The sequence below is a fragment of the Bos mutus genome, chromosome 8, assembly GCF_027580195.1.
Source record: "Bos mutus isolate GX-2022 chromosome 8, NWIPB_WYAK_1.1, whole genome shotgun sequence".
NCBI lineage: Eukaryota > Metazoa > Chordata > Mammalia > Artiodactyla > Bovidae > Bos > Bos mutus.
The window spans coordinates 89069340-89088154 of NC_091624.1; the positions used below are offsets into that span (position 1 = coordinate 89069340).

At 41.1% G+C, this 18815-nt stretch overlaps 3 protein-coding genes across 3 annotated transcripts; all 3 read right to left on the reverse strand.

Moving 5' to 3' along the window:
• Positions 1–270: 270 nt before the first annotated feature.
• LOC102285705 (interferon omega-1) lies at positions 271–958 on the reverse strand. Its single transcript, XM_005910555.2, is given in 2 exon segments — positions 271–680; positions 683–958. Coding segments are annotated over 2 exon segments (585 nt in total). The 5' UTR covers positions 858–958.
• Positions 959–6029: 5071 nt separating this feature from the next.
• Positions 6030–6599, reverse strand: LOC102285417 (interferon alpha-H). The gene has a single exon (XM_014483236.2). It carries the CDS (start codon positions 6597–6599, stop codon positions 6030–6032), a length of 570 nt encoding a protein of 189 aa, XP_014338722.2.
• A 7576-nt stretch (positions 6600–14175) lies between these two features.
• Positions 14176–14838, reverse strand: LOC102284300 (interferon omega-1). The gene has a single exon (XM_005910552.2). The coding sequence runs from the start codon at positions 14836–14838 to the stop codon at positions 14176–14178; it is 663 nt and encodes a 220-aa protein (XP_005910614.2).
• Between the last annotated feature and the right edge of the window lie 3977 nt (positions 14839–18815).

Below are 18815 nucleotides of genomic sequence, written 5' to 3' on the forward strand. Positions count from 1 at the left end.
ATCTTAATACAATGTGAAGGCAAACATCCTTATATGAAAATATAAATATGACAAGAACAAATATAAATAAATAATAAATAAATCAGGGAAATAATCACTTAAGGACTGATGACCCTAGAGCTAAGTTTTTAACATCCTTGCTTAATACTACAAAATATATGCTTAAGTAATTCAGTAAATTTTGTGGCTAAAGCAGAAATCAGAAACTTCTGAAATGACCACAGGTGAATGTGCAAGGCTGATGTAACATCTTAGTCAGTGAGAGTCATTTCAAGGTGAGTTCAGATCTCCACCCATCTTTCTTAACCTTTCTTGCAAGCTGGTTGATGACGAGAGGGCTCTCATCATCTCCACTCTGACGATTTCCCAGGCGCAGTCGCTGTATTCCTTCTCTTGCAGGTAGACATGGATTCCCTGGAAGTACCCCTTCACAGCTAGTGTGGGGCCCGTCCTTCCCAGGGCAGAGTCTTCCTCTCCCATCACCTGCCCCAGGCAGGCATCCAGGTCGTCCAGCTGCTGATGGAGTCCAGTGCAGAGCTGCTCCAGGAGGGTGGTGTCCCAGGCAGCAGAGGAGCGCTCTGTGTGGAAGAGGTTGAAGCTCTGCTGGAGCATCTCGTGGAGCACAGAGATGGCCTGGGCCTCCTGGAGCTGGCTGCCCTCCACCATCTCCTGGGGAAAGCGAAGTCTTTTCTGTCCTGCAGACAGAAGCGAGGGGAGAGTCTCCTCATTTGGCCCAGGAGCCTGAGGTTCTGCCTGCCAACCAGCATGTGCTTCTGAGACAGGTCACAGCCCAGGGATCCTCCCAGGCCGTAGCTGACCAGCACCAGGGCCATCAGTAGAGAGAGCACGAAGGCCATGGGGAAGATGAGGCTGCTGCTGGGCTGGCTGGGACGGCGTCTGGAGGAACCTTGAGGTAGGTTCTCTGATGCCACTCTTTCTAAGCAAGGCCATTAAATAGGGAACATGGTAGTTTTCATTTTCTAGTCATTTCTATACACTTTTACTTCCTTTTTTGATTTTCCTGTATTTATTCTGAATATGGTCAAAGAAATTGTCATCAGTCTAAACTATTAATTTTATCTATTTCCCAATAACTTAAAATGTACCCATCCAAATGGATATTTATCAATCAAATGAGAAAGGTCTTTTACTTAACTCAGGAGCGATGTATGTTTGTAATTACACACATTATTGCTTTTTGTGTCTTATGCATAAATGTTGCTCTGCTCTTGTTCATGAACTCATCTGTAGCCTTGATCTTAGACTCCACTTTTCCCTCTTACTTTACATAGGAAGCCAGGCTCCCTCATCTCTATGTTTCTGTGTTTATAAAGTATTTACCAGTTCACTCTGGTAATTAAGCTCTTTGAAATAAATGATGGCTTATCTTCAGTGTTCGATTTAGAGAAGATTCTGATTATTGTGAGTCCATGAGCTCCTCCCATGTTTCTCTTCCTTCTAGAACACGTTCCTGCAGGTCCATGTGGTTGTGCTTCAGGGAACCATGAAGTCAGGACTATTACAGACATCACGCTTTCTTTCCACCATTTTCATGCTGGAGACGTATTGTCCTTCACTGGCTGGGCCAGTACCCCACCAGAATCCTGGTTCTTCTCAGGGAACATGGTGAGGAGACTCTAATTCCAGGATAATTGTATTTCCCCAGGTGTACATCACTCACATGGGAGAGACCACATGGAGCCACCCCCTGTCCTCTGGAGTGACTGAGTCCCCTTGCTCACCTGCTGGGTTCCCTCCCTGCAGACAGGCTCACCACAGCCTGAGAACGTGAAAAATCTTTCTGTGGAGGGCTTGTTTACTTGTTGGGAAAATAGATTGTCTTCCTAAACCCCCACCTTCTCCTCTGGAATGTTTGTGTGAAGGACCCGAGTTCCCAGTGGTGATCCCTCTTCTCCAGACCCATATCCCCAAGTGTCCTAAGTGTCAGTATTGCTCACATGCTGAGAGTAAGGTGTGTTTGTGCAAGTAGAGAGAGGAATTATCCAACTACAATTGTTTTACCTTTAGTAGAGAGATAATTTTTATTTATAGTATAGATTTATCTGTATAGTATAGATTTATCATTCAACTCTCTTAATTTTTTGAACACGTGTGATGTTCAGAGTTTCTGAGTTGGCGGAATGAGATTCAGTGGTGTTGCTGTCTCTCATCAGAAGTTCATGTCAGAACTTAGTGAGCTTCAGTTGTTCATTCAGTCAGTTGATTCCACTGGGCTTTGTACCTCTGTCTCTGTCTTCCTCTGAGAATGCAGGGCAGTGAGACTCACACTACTCAGTCGGGGGGAAATAGCCTTCTTTCTTTGCTTGTGGGTGATTCTTCAGTTGAAGTTGTTTTAATTTATATTGACATACTGGACAAGATTAGTCTCACTGCTCCTGCTCTAGTCCTAATTCATGATGAGGTGAGAACAATAAAAGGAAGTAAAGAAAGCCAGAGGGGCTGTATCTCTATCATTTTCAAGACTTTAGATTTTTTTGTGTTTTTCTTTGCAACTTTCCTAGAAAGTAAAATTCGAGATGAGAAAACAAATGTAGACAAAAAGAAAACAAATGTAAATCTGAATGTTATGAATATGAAAAAAGGGAAGTGGCTTTCCCCTGACACGATGACGTTTTCTGAGTTAGCAAACTTCAGTGCAGCACAGCTGGGGACACGCTGAGGCAGAGGGGAAGGATGAGGCCAGTGTGAACAACAGAAAGGCTGGGACACAGCTGCGTCTGCCAGAAACTCAATGAAGGAAAAGTTCTGGGTCAGTTGACTGCCCTTGGCTTTGCAGGATTAGTTACCTCATTTTTCTTTCATTTAATCCATGTAAGATCAGTTTTAGGAGAGAATGAAGAAGTCACACCCATCAGCTCATATGAAACTGATAAGTGGAACCTCAGTTGGTATAACACTAACTCTCTGTGGCAGAATTGTGGAGACCAGCCTTGCTGAGCATCTGTCCTGGTGATAAATCCACTCAACAATGAGAAGATGCTTTGTGAAAGCTAGAATTAAATAAAAGGGAATCAGATAATTCCAAAGATCCTTTTGTTAATCTGGGTAATAGTAATCATAATATTGAAAAGTAATAACTGGATTTTGTTTGCTACTAATGGACTTGCCATTTTAAGCTCTTTAAAATATTAACCCAGTTCTCTCATTAACCCTATTTGGATCACAGCATTTATACAACTGGAGAGAAATATCAATCTGGAGCATTGAACTATTCCCAATGTACCAAATACAAAGGTACACCTAAGGAGCTTTACAATGATTTGTCTGAACAAGCCCATTTAAAAGAGTGAAGGGTTCAAATGAACATGATAATGGGAAACCAACAAAACAAATTGGAGGAGGAGAATGAGATGACAAAAGCCCTTAAATCCCTTGCAAATGCTAAATGGCTTTGTAGGGCAATAAGGGAGGTGGTCTTAAGTCTAGAGAAATCTCTTTAAGGTCTAATCAAAATAGACAAAATTACTATTAAGTAGTTAGAGGGGAACAGATTTTTCTGCTAATTGAAAAATAAAAATAAATGAGGGACTTTCCTACAGGTCAGGATCTGGCCCTTCTCACTGTGACCTGGATTCAGTCCCTGGTATGAAAAATTAGGTCCCGCAAGCCATGAGGTGGTAAATCTAAGATTTTATGAGTGATTTCTTCAATGAGATATAGTAAAATAACTTTATTAGCCCTATAAGAGCTGAGCCCTGGGATCTTTGTATTTTAAATTCTGGACTTTTCTCGTGAGTTTAAGAACAAAGGGAGAGCATCAATTTCTAGCCACATGAACTCTGACTTTTCTCCTTCGAGATGACAGCTAAAATGTCACTTGGCATCTTGTTCCCAACAAGTAAACAAGTGGGAATGAAGTCACTACCCATTGTGTTTCCTGGCCTCCAGCAGGCTCTGATAGAAGTTCAGGATGGAGATCGGAAAGAGGCACTCTGTGCTCTGGGAAACTAACACAACAGACCAGCAGAGAGTTAGACAATTTTCCTGAGAAAAAGTTATGAACCCAGTTTTTGCAACTCCTCATAGGTAGAAGAGCACTAAAATCATTCATGGAGATATCTGTTCCTACTGACTCTCAGCCACCTTTTACCAAGTGATGGCATGTAACCCCTTTAGCACAATCACATTTATATACTGACCCCCTCTAAAACCTTGAAGCAGTTCCTCAGAGCTGAGTAGAGTCTGTCCTCTTGGCTAGAATCCTCAGTAAGCCCACCCAAAAAACTGAAGTCCCGGCAGTCAGGTTGCCAGTATTTTTTTCAGTTGCCAAGAATCCTTTGTGGTGCTCCCTCCCTTTTAAGGTTGAGGTCATAGGACTCAATTTTAAGTCCTTTTCTCATTTTATACTCTTTTCCCATTTGATCAGTTTTTCTGTTCCATGCTTTATATTTAATGGAATTGCTTGTAAATTTCCATCTCCAATATCCAATGGACATTTGCACTGATATGTTTACTAATGAGAGGGTAACAGGCAGGAAGGCCAGGGGTCTCCAAAGGGAGGAAATAGCCTGCACATGTCAGACATTTTTCTCTCTCTTAAGCGGCAGGAGGAAACAAACTAGCGATATTTTTTCCTTCTCTATACAAATTTAAAAGGAGGTTTCTCTTAAAATACTGTGTTGCCATAATGACATCTGGTTTCACCTGAAGTTAACTATTCTCAAACTTAGAGATAACCAATGCCTTTTTCTTATGGAAATGTTTGTCTTAAGCTATGCTAATATACTATACATTTACCCCAAACTCTGTCTTCAAGTTGGTTCTGCCTCTTGGCTCAGAACCTACTTGACAAACCAGTATGTTATACTCAGATATTGTTCCCCTAATCTATGTAAATGAAACTATTTGTATGGTGATCTGCCCTTCTTCAATATTCAAGTTAATCATTTTATGGCCCAGGATGAACCATTTGGTGCCAAGATTATCCCAAAATGCATCTTATGGGTGAGGGGCCTGGTGCCATTCTGAGTTTTAAGATATACCTTTCTTTCATTAACAGACTGCTAGTGACTATATAACATCCTGCGGAAGACTAGCAGGGGGGTACTCTTTCTGCCCTCTTCTGATGCCTATGTCAGAAGCTTTCTCTATCTCCTTTATACTTTAATAAAACTTTATTACACAAAAGCTCTGAGCGATCAAGCCTCATCTCTGGCCCCAGACTGAATTCTTCTCCTCCGAGGGCCAAGAATCCCGGCGTCTTTGCGTGATTCAACAACATTTCACTAATTACCCCTATAGTAGTTAACATTTATATCCTCTCACAGCTTGGTCCATATTCTACTGGCAGTATTCCAATTTTCTCCCTTTTATTGTAGAATTCAACCTAACTGATACTCATTTCTACTACTAATTAGTACTATTTTTAAAATAGTTAACATTTTAATATGAATTAACTGATTATTGATTTGATATAATTTCCTTTTAAAAAAAATAAAAGTTACAAAAGTGATTGAATTAGTTATGTTTATATCTAGGTCTTGAGGGCAACACACAACCTGGCTAAATGAAGTGTATTTTTCACTCTAATCTGCATATCAAAAAAATGGGTCAAGGACTTTTAAATTAATTCTTTAATCAAGTTGTGCATTCACCTCGGTGTTGCTTTTTTAAAGAAAAAAGCAAAGGATGTTTTTTAATAGTAATAATTTAATGAATAATAAAAATTATAAGCTGACTAAATACAAAATATGTATTTTCCCTTAAGTATACATACATAATATTATATAAACAAAATAATTTAAGTAAATATAAATAAATAAATAAATATTAAAGTAGATAAATGTCCATGTAGATAAATAAGTAGATAGATCAGCTTTAGTATCTGTGAGGGAGTAGTTCCTGTAGAGTAAAACATGATATCCTTTAATATTCCTGAAAACCTTTGACAAATTGAATCAATTCAGGGCAGGATGACAGCAGAAATGAGAGTCTTCCACATGGCAGCGCAGGAGGAAGTGTGGTCTGTTGGTCCATGACAGTCATTTCCGTGTTGAACCAGGTGTGTGTCAGTCCTTTCTCCTGAATCTCTCCTGCAAGTTTGTTGAGGAAGAGAAGGCTCTCATGACTTCTGCTCTGACAACCTCCCAGGCACAAGGGCTGTGTCTCTTCTCTCGCAGATAGAGAGTGATTCTGTGGAAGTATTTCCTCACAGCCAGGCTGGCATCCTCCTTGAGCAGGGGAGCCCCTCGCAGCCCCTCCTCCTGCCTCAGACAGGCTTGCAGGTCAGTGAGCTGCTGGTCCAGTGCAGCGTGGAGCTTGTCCAGGAGGCTCTCGTCCCATGTGGCAGCCGAGCCCTCTGTGCTGAAGAGCTGGAAGGTGTGCTGGGTCACCTCGTGGAGCACAGAGATGGCTTGAGCCTTTTGCAGCTGGCTGCTACCCAGCGCCTCCTGTGGGAATGCGAAGTCATTTCTGTCCTGCAGGCAGGAGGAAGGGGAGACCCTCCTCAGTTGTCGCAGGAGCATCAGGACCCTCCTGTTGGGCAGGCTGTAGGAGTGAGGCAGGTGGCAGCCCAGAGAGCAGATGGCGTTGCAGCTGAGCAGCAGCAGGGACAGGAGGAAGGACCAGGCTGGGGCCATCAGGGACCTTGCAGATGCTTCTGGCCTGGGGAGGTGGGTGACTCTGTGAACCTGCTTTCTAGGTTCTCTGAAGACCTTCCTTCAGGTCTGTGTCTTAAATAGGAGCCCATGCTTTCCATTTTCTGAAAGTTCCCTTTTGCTTTCTACTTTTGTTTTTGCTTTTCAATTTGCACTCTTCAAATGGGTTAGGACAGCATTTCACAAACGTTGTTTTCATTATTGCCCCCCCTTCCCCTATTGACAGAGTCTTCTGAGATATTTTTTTCCTATTACCCCGACCATGAAATTTTAACAACACGATTATGCTGTGGATCCATCTTTGTACTCCATGCGTATCTTTATACATAGAAAAAGAAAGTGCAAAGCTTCCTTGTTGTATTCACCCTAGGGTTAACAATGCCATAAAATGAAAGGTGTACATTAAATGTAAAAGCTGTTGAATTTTATTTAACTTGATGAATGAGTTTGAAGAATGACTTTTAATGGAGGATACTTACTTATATAAATAGTAATGTACCAAATTACATATTCATATGAAATTCATTTAAAAATATATAATAATACCACAGTATAGATAGACTTAAAAATCTTTCAAAACTCAAAATCATTGAAAATCTTAAATTATTTTCTTATTATTTATTTTGAGGTACTTTTAACTTTCTTTCAAATCAGAAACCAATTTTTAATTCCCTGGCTACTCAATATTCATCTCTATTTTATCAACATTTCTTTCTGTTTAGCTCTTGACATGCTTTTAAGCATATTCTTGACAACTTTGATAGGGATAAGTAATAAAATACCATGATATCACTCCAGTGGAAGAAAGTGAAGAGGAACTAAAGAGCCTTATGATGAGGTGAAACAGGAGACTGAAAGACTGGGATAACACTCGACATTTAAAAACCTAAGCTATGACATCTATGGTAAATAGATGGGGAAAAAGTGGAAACTGACAAATTTTCTTTTCTTTGTCTCCAAAATCACTGTGGGCAGTGACTTCAGCTACAAAATTAAAAGACAGTTGCTCCTTGGAAGAAAAGCTATGACAGAACTAGACAGCATATTAAAAAGCATAGGCATCACTTTGATGACAAAGGTCTGTATAGTCAAAGCTATGGTATTTCCAATGATCTTGGGAGAGTTGGACCACAAAGAAAGCTGAGCGCAGTAGAATTTTACTTTCAAATTGTGTTGCCTTAGAAGACTCTTAAGGGTCCTTTGGTCAACAAGTAGATGAAACCAGTCACGAAATCAAACCTGAATATTTTTGGAAGGACTGATGCTGAAGCTGAAACTCCAATAAATAAGTGTTAGTTGCTCAGTCGTGTCTTGATCTTTGCGACCACATGGACTCTAGCCAGCCAGTTGCTCTTCTGTCCATGGAATTCTCCAGGCAAGAATACTGGAGCAGGTTGCCATTCCCTTCTCCAGGGGTCTTCCTGACCCAGGGATCAAACTTGGGTCTCCTGCATTGCAAGTACATTCTTTACCATCTGAGCTACCAGGGAAGCCCTATACTTTGGCCATCTGATGTACAGAGCCAACTCAATGGAAAAGACCCTGATGCTGGGGAAGATTGAGGGCAGGAGGAGAAGGGGGCAACAGAGGATGAGGGTTTGATGGCATTACCAACTCAATGGCAATGAATTTGAGCAAACTCCAGGAGATAGTGAAGGACAGGGAATCCTGGTGTGCTGCAGTCCATGGGGTCGCAAAGAGTAGGACAGGATTTTTAGTGGCTCAAAAATAACAGTAAAATTTCCTCCATTGAACCCTGAATGGTAAGCTTCTCCAGGCAGCTGCAAGAGGGAGGTCTTTTTCTTGGGTTCCTTTGGGAAATGCCCACTTGGGAGAGTTTGCAGTTCTGGGTTCTGCAGGCAACCAGGGCATAGCATCCTCAGTGAGCCTCTTGATACTGACTTACTGTCACGGGAAAAACCTTTCTTTTTCACAGGGAGCCTTGTCATAGCCATGCCCGTGACAGTGTTCTCTGGTTGGAAGCATGGAACCTTGCATTTTCTGAGCCTTCCCTAGAGTTTTGTGCTTTATTTTCCAGGAAGGATTCCACTTACTGAGGGGTTTCAGGTGGGGAGTCAGCGAGTTGGAGTCGATTTTACAGATTTGGATCCTTTCTGGTGTGATCCAGTGACAGCTCAGAGACAGGGGAACCTGGCAGTGGTAATGGGACCTCTGGAAGGTGTCTGGGATGCCCTGGGGGTGAGTCAGAGGGTGGCCACCACCAGGGCCAAGGACCAGGGAGCTGTGATTTCCTGTTTTAAGAATATTTATCCCTGCGCAGACTAAATTTTAAAAAATCTTCTTCTTGGCCTATCACAGATAATAAGAAAAGAAAAGTAATTTAGAACATGGAACTAAAAGATTTCTTCTTGAACAAGTTGGCAGGAAAACTCAGGAATTAAGGGAAAATATTTTAATTGTCAAGATGCTGAAATTAACTGACTGTTACCGATAACATGAAGTTAAGCAAATTGGTTAATTTCATTCCCCCTCTCTGACTTGTTACTGATTAAAAGATTGGTTGATGCAAATATTTGGACCAAGCCATGGATAGGGAACAATTGGCTAAAAGATTAAATGCCTTGAAAAAATTAAATTAAAAAAATTAAAATTTAGAAAATTATTTTGAGTATTTTTTCCCATTATCCCCTAGGAAGAACCTGAAGGCAGAGCATTCTTTCCTGTTGCCTTGTATTTCTTGGTGTTTCTTTTCTCTCAAAATACTTTTAATGTCCTTAAGATGGGCCATCATTCCTCTCTGTTTGATCCAGACTCTATGATCTTTATTTGTGAGCACAGATTACCAGTCCTTTTTGTTAAGAAGGAGGTTGAGAATAATTACACATGACAATTTCTTCTCTGTCATGTGTGCTTTGAACATGAAATATTTATGTACGACTTCAACTAGTGTATTGCAGGAGCTAAAAATGCCATGCCCTGTGTCTTAATTCAGGCTGCTCTAACAAGGTCCCAAAGCCTGGGTGGCTCATCAGTGATAGAAGTTTATTTGTCAGAATGGTGGGGGCTGAAGTGTGAGATCAGGGTACCAGCAGGGTTGAGTTCTGGTGAGAACTCTCTTTTGGGTTGCAAACTGCCAGCTTCTCTCTGTCCTCCTATGGTGGAGAGGAAAGAGGAAGCAAAGTGTCTTGTGAGTCTCATAAAGACAATAATCCCATGCTTAAGGAATCCCTCCTCATAACGTCATCTATTGGAAGTGGATGAGCAAATTAGAAGTGTTCAAACGAGATGGCAAGAGGGGAGATCGACATTTTAGGAATCAGTGAACTAAAAAGGACTGGAATGGATGCATTTGACCCAGATGACCATTATATCTACTATTGTGAGCAAGAATCCCTTAGAAGAAATGGAATAGCCATCATAGTCAACAAAAGAGTCTGAGATGCAGTACTTGGATGCAGTCCCCAAAATGACAGAATGACCTCTGTTCATTTCCAAGGAAAACCATTCAATATCACAGTAATCCAAGTCTATGCCCCAACCAGTAATGCTGAAGAAGCTGAAGTTGAATGGTTCCTTGAAGACCTACAAGACCTTCTAGAACTAACACCCCCAAAAGATGTCCTTTTCATTATATAGGACTGGAATGCAAAAGTAGGAAGTCATGAAACACCTGGAATAATAGGCAAATTTGGCCTTGGAGTCCAAAATGAAGCAGGGTAAAGGCTAATAGAGTTTTGCCAAGAGAACTCACTGGTCATAGCAAACACACTCTTCTAAAAACCCAGAAGACTCTACACATGGACATCACCAAATGGTCAATACTGAAATCAGATTGATTACATTTTTTGCAACCAAAGATGGAGAAGCTCTATACAGACAGCAAAAACAAAACTGGGAGCTGACTGTAGCTCAGATCATGAACTCCTTATTGCCAAATTTAGACTTAAATTGAAGAAAGTAGGGAAAAACACTAGACCATTCATGTATGACCTAAATCAAATCCCTTATGATTATACAGTAGAAGTGAGAAATAGATTCAAGGGATTAGATCTGATAGACAGAGTGCCTGAAGAACTATGGATGGAGGTTTGTGACGTTGTACAGGAGGCAGTGATCAACAACATCCCCAAGAAAAAGAAATGCAAAAAGGCAAAATGGTTGACTGAGGAGGCCTTACAAATAGCTATTAAAAGAAGAGAAGTGAAAGGCAAAGGGGACAAGGAATGATATACCCATCTGAATGCAGAGTTCCAAAGAATAGCAAGAAGAGATAAGAAAGCCTTTCTCGGTGATCAATGCAAAGAAACAGAGGAAAGCAATAGAATGGGAAAGACTAGAGATCTCTTCAAGAAAAGTAGAGATACCAAGGGAACATTTCATGCAAAGATGGGCACAATTAAGAACAGAAATGGTAAGGACCTAACAGAAGCAGAAGATAATAAGAGGTGGCAAGAATACACAGAAGAACTGTACAAAAAAGATCTTCATGACCCAGATAACCACGATGGTGTGATCACTCACCTAGAGCCAGACATCCTGGAATGTGAAGTCAAGTGGGCCTTAGGAAACATCACTATGAACAAAGCTAGTGGAGATGATGAAATTCCAGTTGAGCTATTTCAAATCCTAAAAAATGATGCTGTGAAAGTGCTACACTCAATATGCTAGCAAATTGGGAAAACTCAGCAGTGGCCACAGGACTGGAAAAGGTCAGTTTTCATTCCAATCCCAAAGAAAGGCAATGCCAAAGAATGTTCAAACTACCACACAATTGCATTCATCTCACGCGCTAGCAAAGTAATTCTCAAAATTCTCCAAGCCAGGCTTCAACAGTACATGAACCATGAACTTCCAGATGTTCAAGCTGGTTTTAGGAAAGGCAGAGGAACCAGAAATCAAATGGCCAAAATCCGTTGGATCATCAAAAAAGCGAGAGAGTTCCAGAAAAAACATCTACTTCTGCTTTATTGACTATGCTAAAGCCTTTGACTGTGTAGACCACAACAAATTGTGGAAAATTCTTCAAAAGATGGGAATAGCAGACCCCCTGATCTGCCTCCTGAGAAATCTGTATGCAGGTCGAGAAGCAATAGTTAGAACAACATGAAACAACAGACTGGTTCCAAATAGGAAAAGAAGTATGTCAAGGCTGTATATTGTCACCCTGCTTGTTTAACTTATATGCAAAGTACATCATGAGAAATACTGGACTGTATGAAACACAAGTTAGAATCAAGATTGTCAGGAGAAATATCCGTAACCTCAGATACGCAATAACCTCTGACACTCTTATGAGAGAAAGCAAAGAAGAACTAAAGAGCCTCTTTATGAAAGTGAAACAGGAGAGTGAAAAAGTTGGCTTAAACCTCAACATTCAGAAAACTAAGATCATGGCATCCGGTCCCATTACTTCATAGCAAATAGGTAGGGAAACAATGGAAAGAGTGAGAGGCTTTATTTTTCTGGGCTCCAAAATCACTGCAGATGGTGATTGCAGCCATGATATTAAAAGACGCTTGCTCCTTGGAAGAAAACCTATCACCAACCTAGATAGCATATTAAAAAGCAGAGACATTACTTGGCCAACAAAGGTCCATCTAGTCAAGGCTATGGTTTTTCCAGTTGTCACGTATGGATATGAAAGTTGGACTATAAAGAAAGCTGAGCATGGAAGAATTGATGCTTTTGAACTGTGTTGTTGGAGAAGACTCTTGAGAGTCCCTTGGACTGCAAGGAGATCCAGCCAGTCTATCCTAAAGGAAATCAGTCCTGAATATTCATTGGAGGGACTGATGTTGAAGCTGAAACTCCAATGCTTTGGCCACCTGATGTGAAGAACTGACTCATTTGAAAAGACCCTGATGCTGGGAAAGATTGAAGGTAGAGTAGAAGGGGACGACAGAGGATGAGATGGTTGCATGGCATCACCTACTCAATGGACATGAGTTTAAGTAAGCTCCGGGAGTTGGTGCAGGATAGGGAAGCCTGGCATGCTATAGTCCATAGGGTCACAAAGAGTTGGACACAACTGAACTGAACTGAACTGAACCTCATCTAAACCTAATGATCTCTGTAATATCCCATCTTCTGTTATGATCACATGGTGGGGGTACCTTTCATTATACGAATTTTGGGTACACACACGCATTAAGTCCGTAACATGGTAAGAAGATACCGAGGCAATGATTCATTAGAATATATTTCATTCTTGATATTTATTTGAGGATAAAAAAACACATTCCTTGATGTTGCCATCACTTTTTGTGGCACATTAGTCCTGAATTGATTACTAACTAAATGTTACAACGCTACTGTGAACATAATTACCAAGGACCTACCAGAAAAATTCCACAGATCAGTCTTTATAAAAAAATGATGTTGTCAGGAACTACAAATTCCTTAGCCCTTAAAAGGGACACTTAATCCTTCCAACATAGTTGAAACTGAGTTGTAAATATTCTCATTTCCAAGAGCCACCTGGTAAGACTTTATTTGAGTGAAATAATGTAATAAGAAAATGGCAAATCCAGGTTTCAAAACCTAATATGTCAGATTCCAAGCCCCACCTCCCTAAACACCATAAACATCTGTGCAAACTGCATGTATTGAACCATCACTTATTTTCCTGTTTTACTAACATGCATTGTGCCTTTGTTGTCTATACCTCACTGTTACAGTACTTTATATTTTCATTAGTTTATTGTCTATCTCCAAATTTCTAGATAAATTGAGCAGTTTACAAATTTACACATAATCCTGATGAGTTCATATAATTAGCAAAATAAAACTATCAACTGGTAATTATTTCTGAGAGTCTAATGTGATTGACAAAATTAATAATTCTGATAATAATTAAATAATCATATTTAACTGACCATATAGATTTATAGAGATTGCTGAATTAGTCCTCACCATAAATTTGAGATATGTGATAGATAAGACCCCTGAGAGTTATAGGCCCTGCAAGAGATTGGATTACAAATATTTCCATGAGCCTCTGTAGAAAATGGGCTTCCCTTGTGGCTCAGTGGGTGAAGAAAGCACCTGTCCATGCGGGAGATGAGTGTTGGATCCATGGGTTGGGAAGATCCTCTGGAGAAGGGAATGGCAACCCACACCAGTATTCTTGCCTGGGAAATCCCATGAACAAGGGAAGCCTGGCAAGCTACAATCTATGGGGTACAAAAGAGTTGGACTTGACTTACAAACTAAATAAAAACAATAAAAACTCAGGAAATTCACCTTCATAAAGATTTAATAAATAAAAGAAATTACAAATTTAATGAACTGGAAATGTAAATGTATTTTCTAAATTTTAATACAGTGTAAAAAAATCTTTTATATGAGAAAATAAATATGATGAGATAAAAGAATAAATATAACTAAATAAATAAGCAAACAAATAATAAATAACATCAATGCAGTCATTGCTTAGGACTGAATCCCCCTAAACTGAATACATTTACTTCCTACTAGCGACAAAGTACTGGTTGAATTAATTTAATAAATTTTGTGATTAAAGCAGAAATCAGTCTTCTGAAATGACTACAGGTGAGCATACAAGGGTGATGTGGCATCTCAGTCAGTGAGAGTCATCTCAAGGTGAGTTCAGGTCTCCATCCATCATTCTTAACCTTTCTTGCAAGCTGGTTGATGAAGACAAGGCTCTCATGATTTCCAGTCTGACGATTTCCCAGGCGCAGTCACTGTATTCCTTCTCTTTCAGGTAGACATGGATGCCCTGGAAGTACCTCTTCATGGCCAGTGTGGGGCCCATCCTTCCCAGGGCAGAGTCTTCCTCTCCCATCACCTGCCCCAGGCAGGCGTCCAGGTCATCCAGCTGCTGATGGAGTCCAGTGTGGAGCTGCTCCAGGAGGGTGGTGTCCCAGGCAGCAGAGGAGCGTTCTGTGTGGAAGAGGTTGAAGCTCTGCTGGAGCATCTCGTGGAGCACAGAGATGGCCTGGGCCTCCTGGAGCTGGCTGCCCTCCACCATCTCCTGGGGGAAAGTGAAGTCTTTTCTGTCTTGTAGACAGAAGCGAGAGGACAGTCTCCTCATTTGGCCCAGGAGCCTGAGGTTCTTCCTGCCAACCAGCATGTGGTTCTGAGACAGGTCACAGCCCAGGGATCCTCCCAGGCCGTAGCTGACCAGCACCAGGGCCATCAGTAGAGAGAGCACGAAGGCTATGGGGAAGATGAGGCTGCTGCTGGTCTGGCTGAGACGGCGTCTGGTGGAACCTTGAGGTAGGTTCTCTGATGCCATGCTTTCTAAGCAAGGTCATTAAATAGGGAACATGATAGTTTTCATTTTCTAATCATTTATATACACTTTTACTTCCTTTTTTGATTTTCCTTTATGTATTTACAATATGATCAAATAAAATGTCATAAATCTAAACTATTAATTTTGTGTATTTCCCAATAACTTCCTATGTGCCCATCCAAATGGATATTTATCAATCAAATGAGAAAGGTCTTTTTCTTAACTCAGGACTGATGTATGTTTGTAATTACACACATTATTGCTTTTTGTCTCTCATGCATAAATGTTGCTCTGTTCTTGTCCATGAACTCATCTGTAGCCCTGATCTTAGGCTCCATTTTTCCCTCTTACTTTACATAGGAAACCAGGCTCTCTAAGCCCTGTGGTTTCTGTATTTATAAGCGATTTACCAGATTACTCTGGCGAATACGGTCTTTGAAACAAAAGATGGATTATCTTTAGTGTTTGATTTAGAAAAGAGTCTGATTATTACAAGTTCATGAGCTCTTCCCACGTTTCTCCTCCTTTTGGAACATATTCCTTCAGGCCCTGTAGTTGTGTTTTATGGAACCATCAAGTCAGGACTATTATAGACATCGCCCTTTCTTTCCACCATTTTCATCCTGGATACCTATTTTCCTCCACAGACTGGGCCAATATCCCCACCAGAATCCTGGTTCTTCTTGGGGAACATGGGTGAGGAGACTCTAATTCCAGAATAATTGTATTTCCCCAGCAGCACCTCACTCACAGGGAGAGATCACATGGAGCCACCCCCTGTCCTCTAGAGTGACAGAGTCCCTTCCGCACCTGCTGGACTCCCTCCTCCCTAAGGACAGGCTCACCACAGCCTGAGGACTTGAAAATCTCCTTTCTGTGAAGGGCTTGTTTATTTGTTGGGAAAGTAAATCATCTTCCTGAAACCCCACCCCTCTCCCCTGGAGTGTTTGTGTGAAGGACCCAAGTTCCCAGTGGTGACCCCTCTTCTCCTGACCCATGTCTCCAGGCGTCCTAAGTGTCAATAGTGCTAAGGCGCTGAGAGCTAAAGTGTGTTTGTGCAAGTAGAGGAATTATCCAACTGCAATTATTTTACCTTTAATAGATAATTTTTGTTTTACCAAATATAGATTTTATCATTCTACTCTCTTAATGTTTTGAACACGTGTGATGTTCAGAGTTTCTGAGTTGGCGGAATGAGATTCAGCGGTGTTGCTGTCTCTCATCAGAAGTTCATGTCACAGAACCTAGTGAGCTTCAGTTGTTCATTCAGTCAGTTGATTCCACTGGGCTTTGTTCCTCTGTCTCTGTCTTCCTCTGAGAATGCAGGGCAGTGAGACTCACACTACTCAGTCAGGGGGAAATAGCCTTCTTTCTTTGCTTGTGGGTGATTCTTCAGTTGAAGTTGTTTTAATTTATATTGACACACTGGACAAGATTGGTCTCACTGCTCCTGCTCTAGTCCTAATTCATGATGAGGTGAGAACAATAAAAGGAAGTAAAGAAAGCCAGAGGGGCTGTATCTCTATCATTTTCAAAACTTCAGATTTTTTTGTTTTTCTTTGCAACTTTCCTAGAAAGTAAAATTCGAGATGAGAAAACAAATGTAGACAAAAAGAAAACAAATGTAAATCTGAATGTTATGAATATGAAAAAAGGGAAGTGGCTTTCCCCTGACACGATGACGTTTTCTGAGTTAGCAAACTTCAGTGCAGCACAGCTGGGGACACGCTGAGGCAGAGGGGAAGGATGAGGCCAGTGTGAACAACAGAAAGGCTGGGACACAGCTGCGTCTGCCAGAAACTCAGTGAAGGAAAAGTTCTGGGTCAGTTGACTGCCCTTGGCTTTGCAGGATTAGTTACCTCATTTTTCTTTCATTTAATCCATGTAAGATCAGTTTTAGGAGAGAAGGAAGAAGTCACATCCATCAGCTCACAAGGAATCCCAGTTGCTAGAAAACTAATGCTCTCTGGCAGGATTGTGGAGACCAACCTTCCTGAGCATCTGTCTAGGTGATAAATCTCTCAACAATGAGAAGATGCTTTACGAAAACTAAAATTAAATAAAAGGGAATCAGATAATTCCAAAGATCATTATATTAATCTGGGTAATAGTAATCATAATATTAAAAAGTAGTAACTGAATTTTGTTTGCTGCTAATAGACTTGACATTTTAAGCTCTTTAAAATACTAACTCAGGGTCTCATTAACCCTATTTGGATCACAGCATTTATACAACTGGAGAGAAATATCAATCTGGAGCATTGAACTATTCCCAATGTACCAAATACAAAGGAGCTTTATAATGATTTGTCTGAACAAGCCCATTAAAAAGAGTGAAGGGTTCAAATGAACATGATACTGGGAAACCAACAAAATAAATTGAAGGAGATGACAAAAGCCCTAATATCCCCTGCAAATGCTAAAGGGTCACTGTTAATAGTTTTGAAGGGCAATAAGGGAGGTGGTCTTAAGTCTAGAGAAATCTCTTTAAGGTCTCATCAAAATAGACAAAATTGCTATTAAGTAGTTAGAGGGGATGGAGAAGGCAATGGCACCCCACTCCAGTACTCTTGCTTGGAAAATCCCATGGATAGAGGAGCCTGGTAGGCTGTAGTCCATGGGGTCGATAAGAGTCGGACACGACTGAGCGACTTCCCTTTCACTTTTCACTTTCATGCATTGGAGAAGGAAATGGCAACCCACTCTAGTGTTCTTGCCTGGAGAATCCCAGGGACGGTAGAGCCTGGTGGGCTGCTGTCTCTGGGGTCGCACAGAGTCGGACACGACTGAAGTGACTTAGCAGCAGCAGCAGCAGTTAGAGGGGAATAGATTTTTCTGCTAATTGAAAAAAAAATAAAAATGAACGGGACTTCCTACTGGTCAGGATCTGGTCCTTTCACACTGTGACCTGGATTTAGTCCTGGGTATGAAAAATGGGATCCCACAAGCCACAAGGTGGTAGGTCTAAGATTTTATGAGTGATTTCTTCAGTCAAATATGGGCTTCCCTGGTGGTTCCAATGGTAAAGAATCTGTCTGCAATGCAGGAGATCTGGGTTCGATCCCAAGGTAGGGAAGATCCACTGGTGAAGGGAATGGCAATCAACTCCAATATTCTTTCCTGGAAAATTCCATGGACAGCGAAGCTTGGAGAGCTATAGTCCATGAAGTTGCAAAGAGTTGGACATGACTAGGGACTAACACTTTCACACTTTCTTCAATGAAATATAGTATCCCTGGTATCTTTGTATTTTAGACTCTTGACTTTTCTCATGAGTTTAAGAACAAAAGAAAAACATCTAACAATTTCCATCCATTTTAGCTCTGACATTTCTCCTATAAGATTACAACTAAAATGACACTCCGCATCTGGTTCTACCTGAATGAAGTCACTACCCACTGCAGTCCCTGACCTCCAACACACGCTTGATAGGAGTTCAGGATAGAGATCAGGAAAGAGGCACTCTGTGCTGCAGGAAAACTGACACAGCAGGCTGGCAGTTCAGGTCCCTCCATTGTGTCCAGCTCTTTGCAACCCCATTGATAGTTGCACGCCAGGCTTCCCTATCTATTCCTGTCCAACAGGCCAGCAGAGAGTTAGATAATTTTCTGAGAAAAATTTATGAACCCAATTTTTGCAACTTCTCATACTTAGAAACGCTGTAAGATCTTTCAGAGAGACATCTGTACCTCCTGACTCTCAGCCACCTTCTACCAAGTGATGGCACGTAACCCCTTCAGCATAATCATGTATGTGCTGACACCCTCTAAGTCCTTGGAGCAGTTCCTCAGAGCTGAGGAGAGTTCGTCCTCCAGTTATAGTCCTCAGTAAGTCCTCCAAAAAAACTGAACTCTGGCAGTCATGTTGTCAGTATTTTTCAGTTGACAAGGACCCTTTGCAGAAGACCTCCTCAGGTCAACTTGCTGGTCTCATTCATAGTGAAGACACCTGCATTTCTCACCTCCAGTCCAGATGGG

What these genes read in the sequence shown, in the direction of transcription:
- LOC102285417 (XM_014483236.2), bottom strand. Translation starts at nt 6,599, where the DNA reads ATGGCCCCAGCCTGGTCCTTCCTCCTGTCCCTGCTGCTGCTCAGCTGC.
- LOC102284300 (XM_005910552.2), bottom strand. Translation starts at nt 14,838, where the DNA reads ATGGCATCAGAGAACCTACCTCAAGGTTCCACCAGACGCCGTCTCAGC.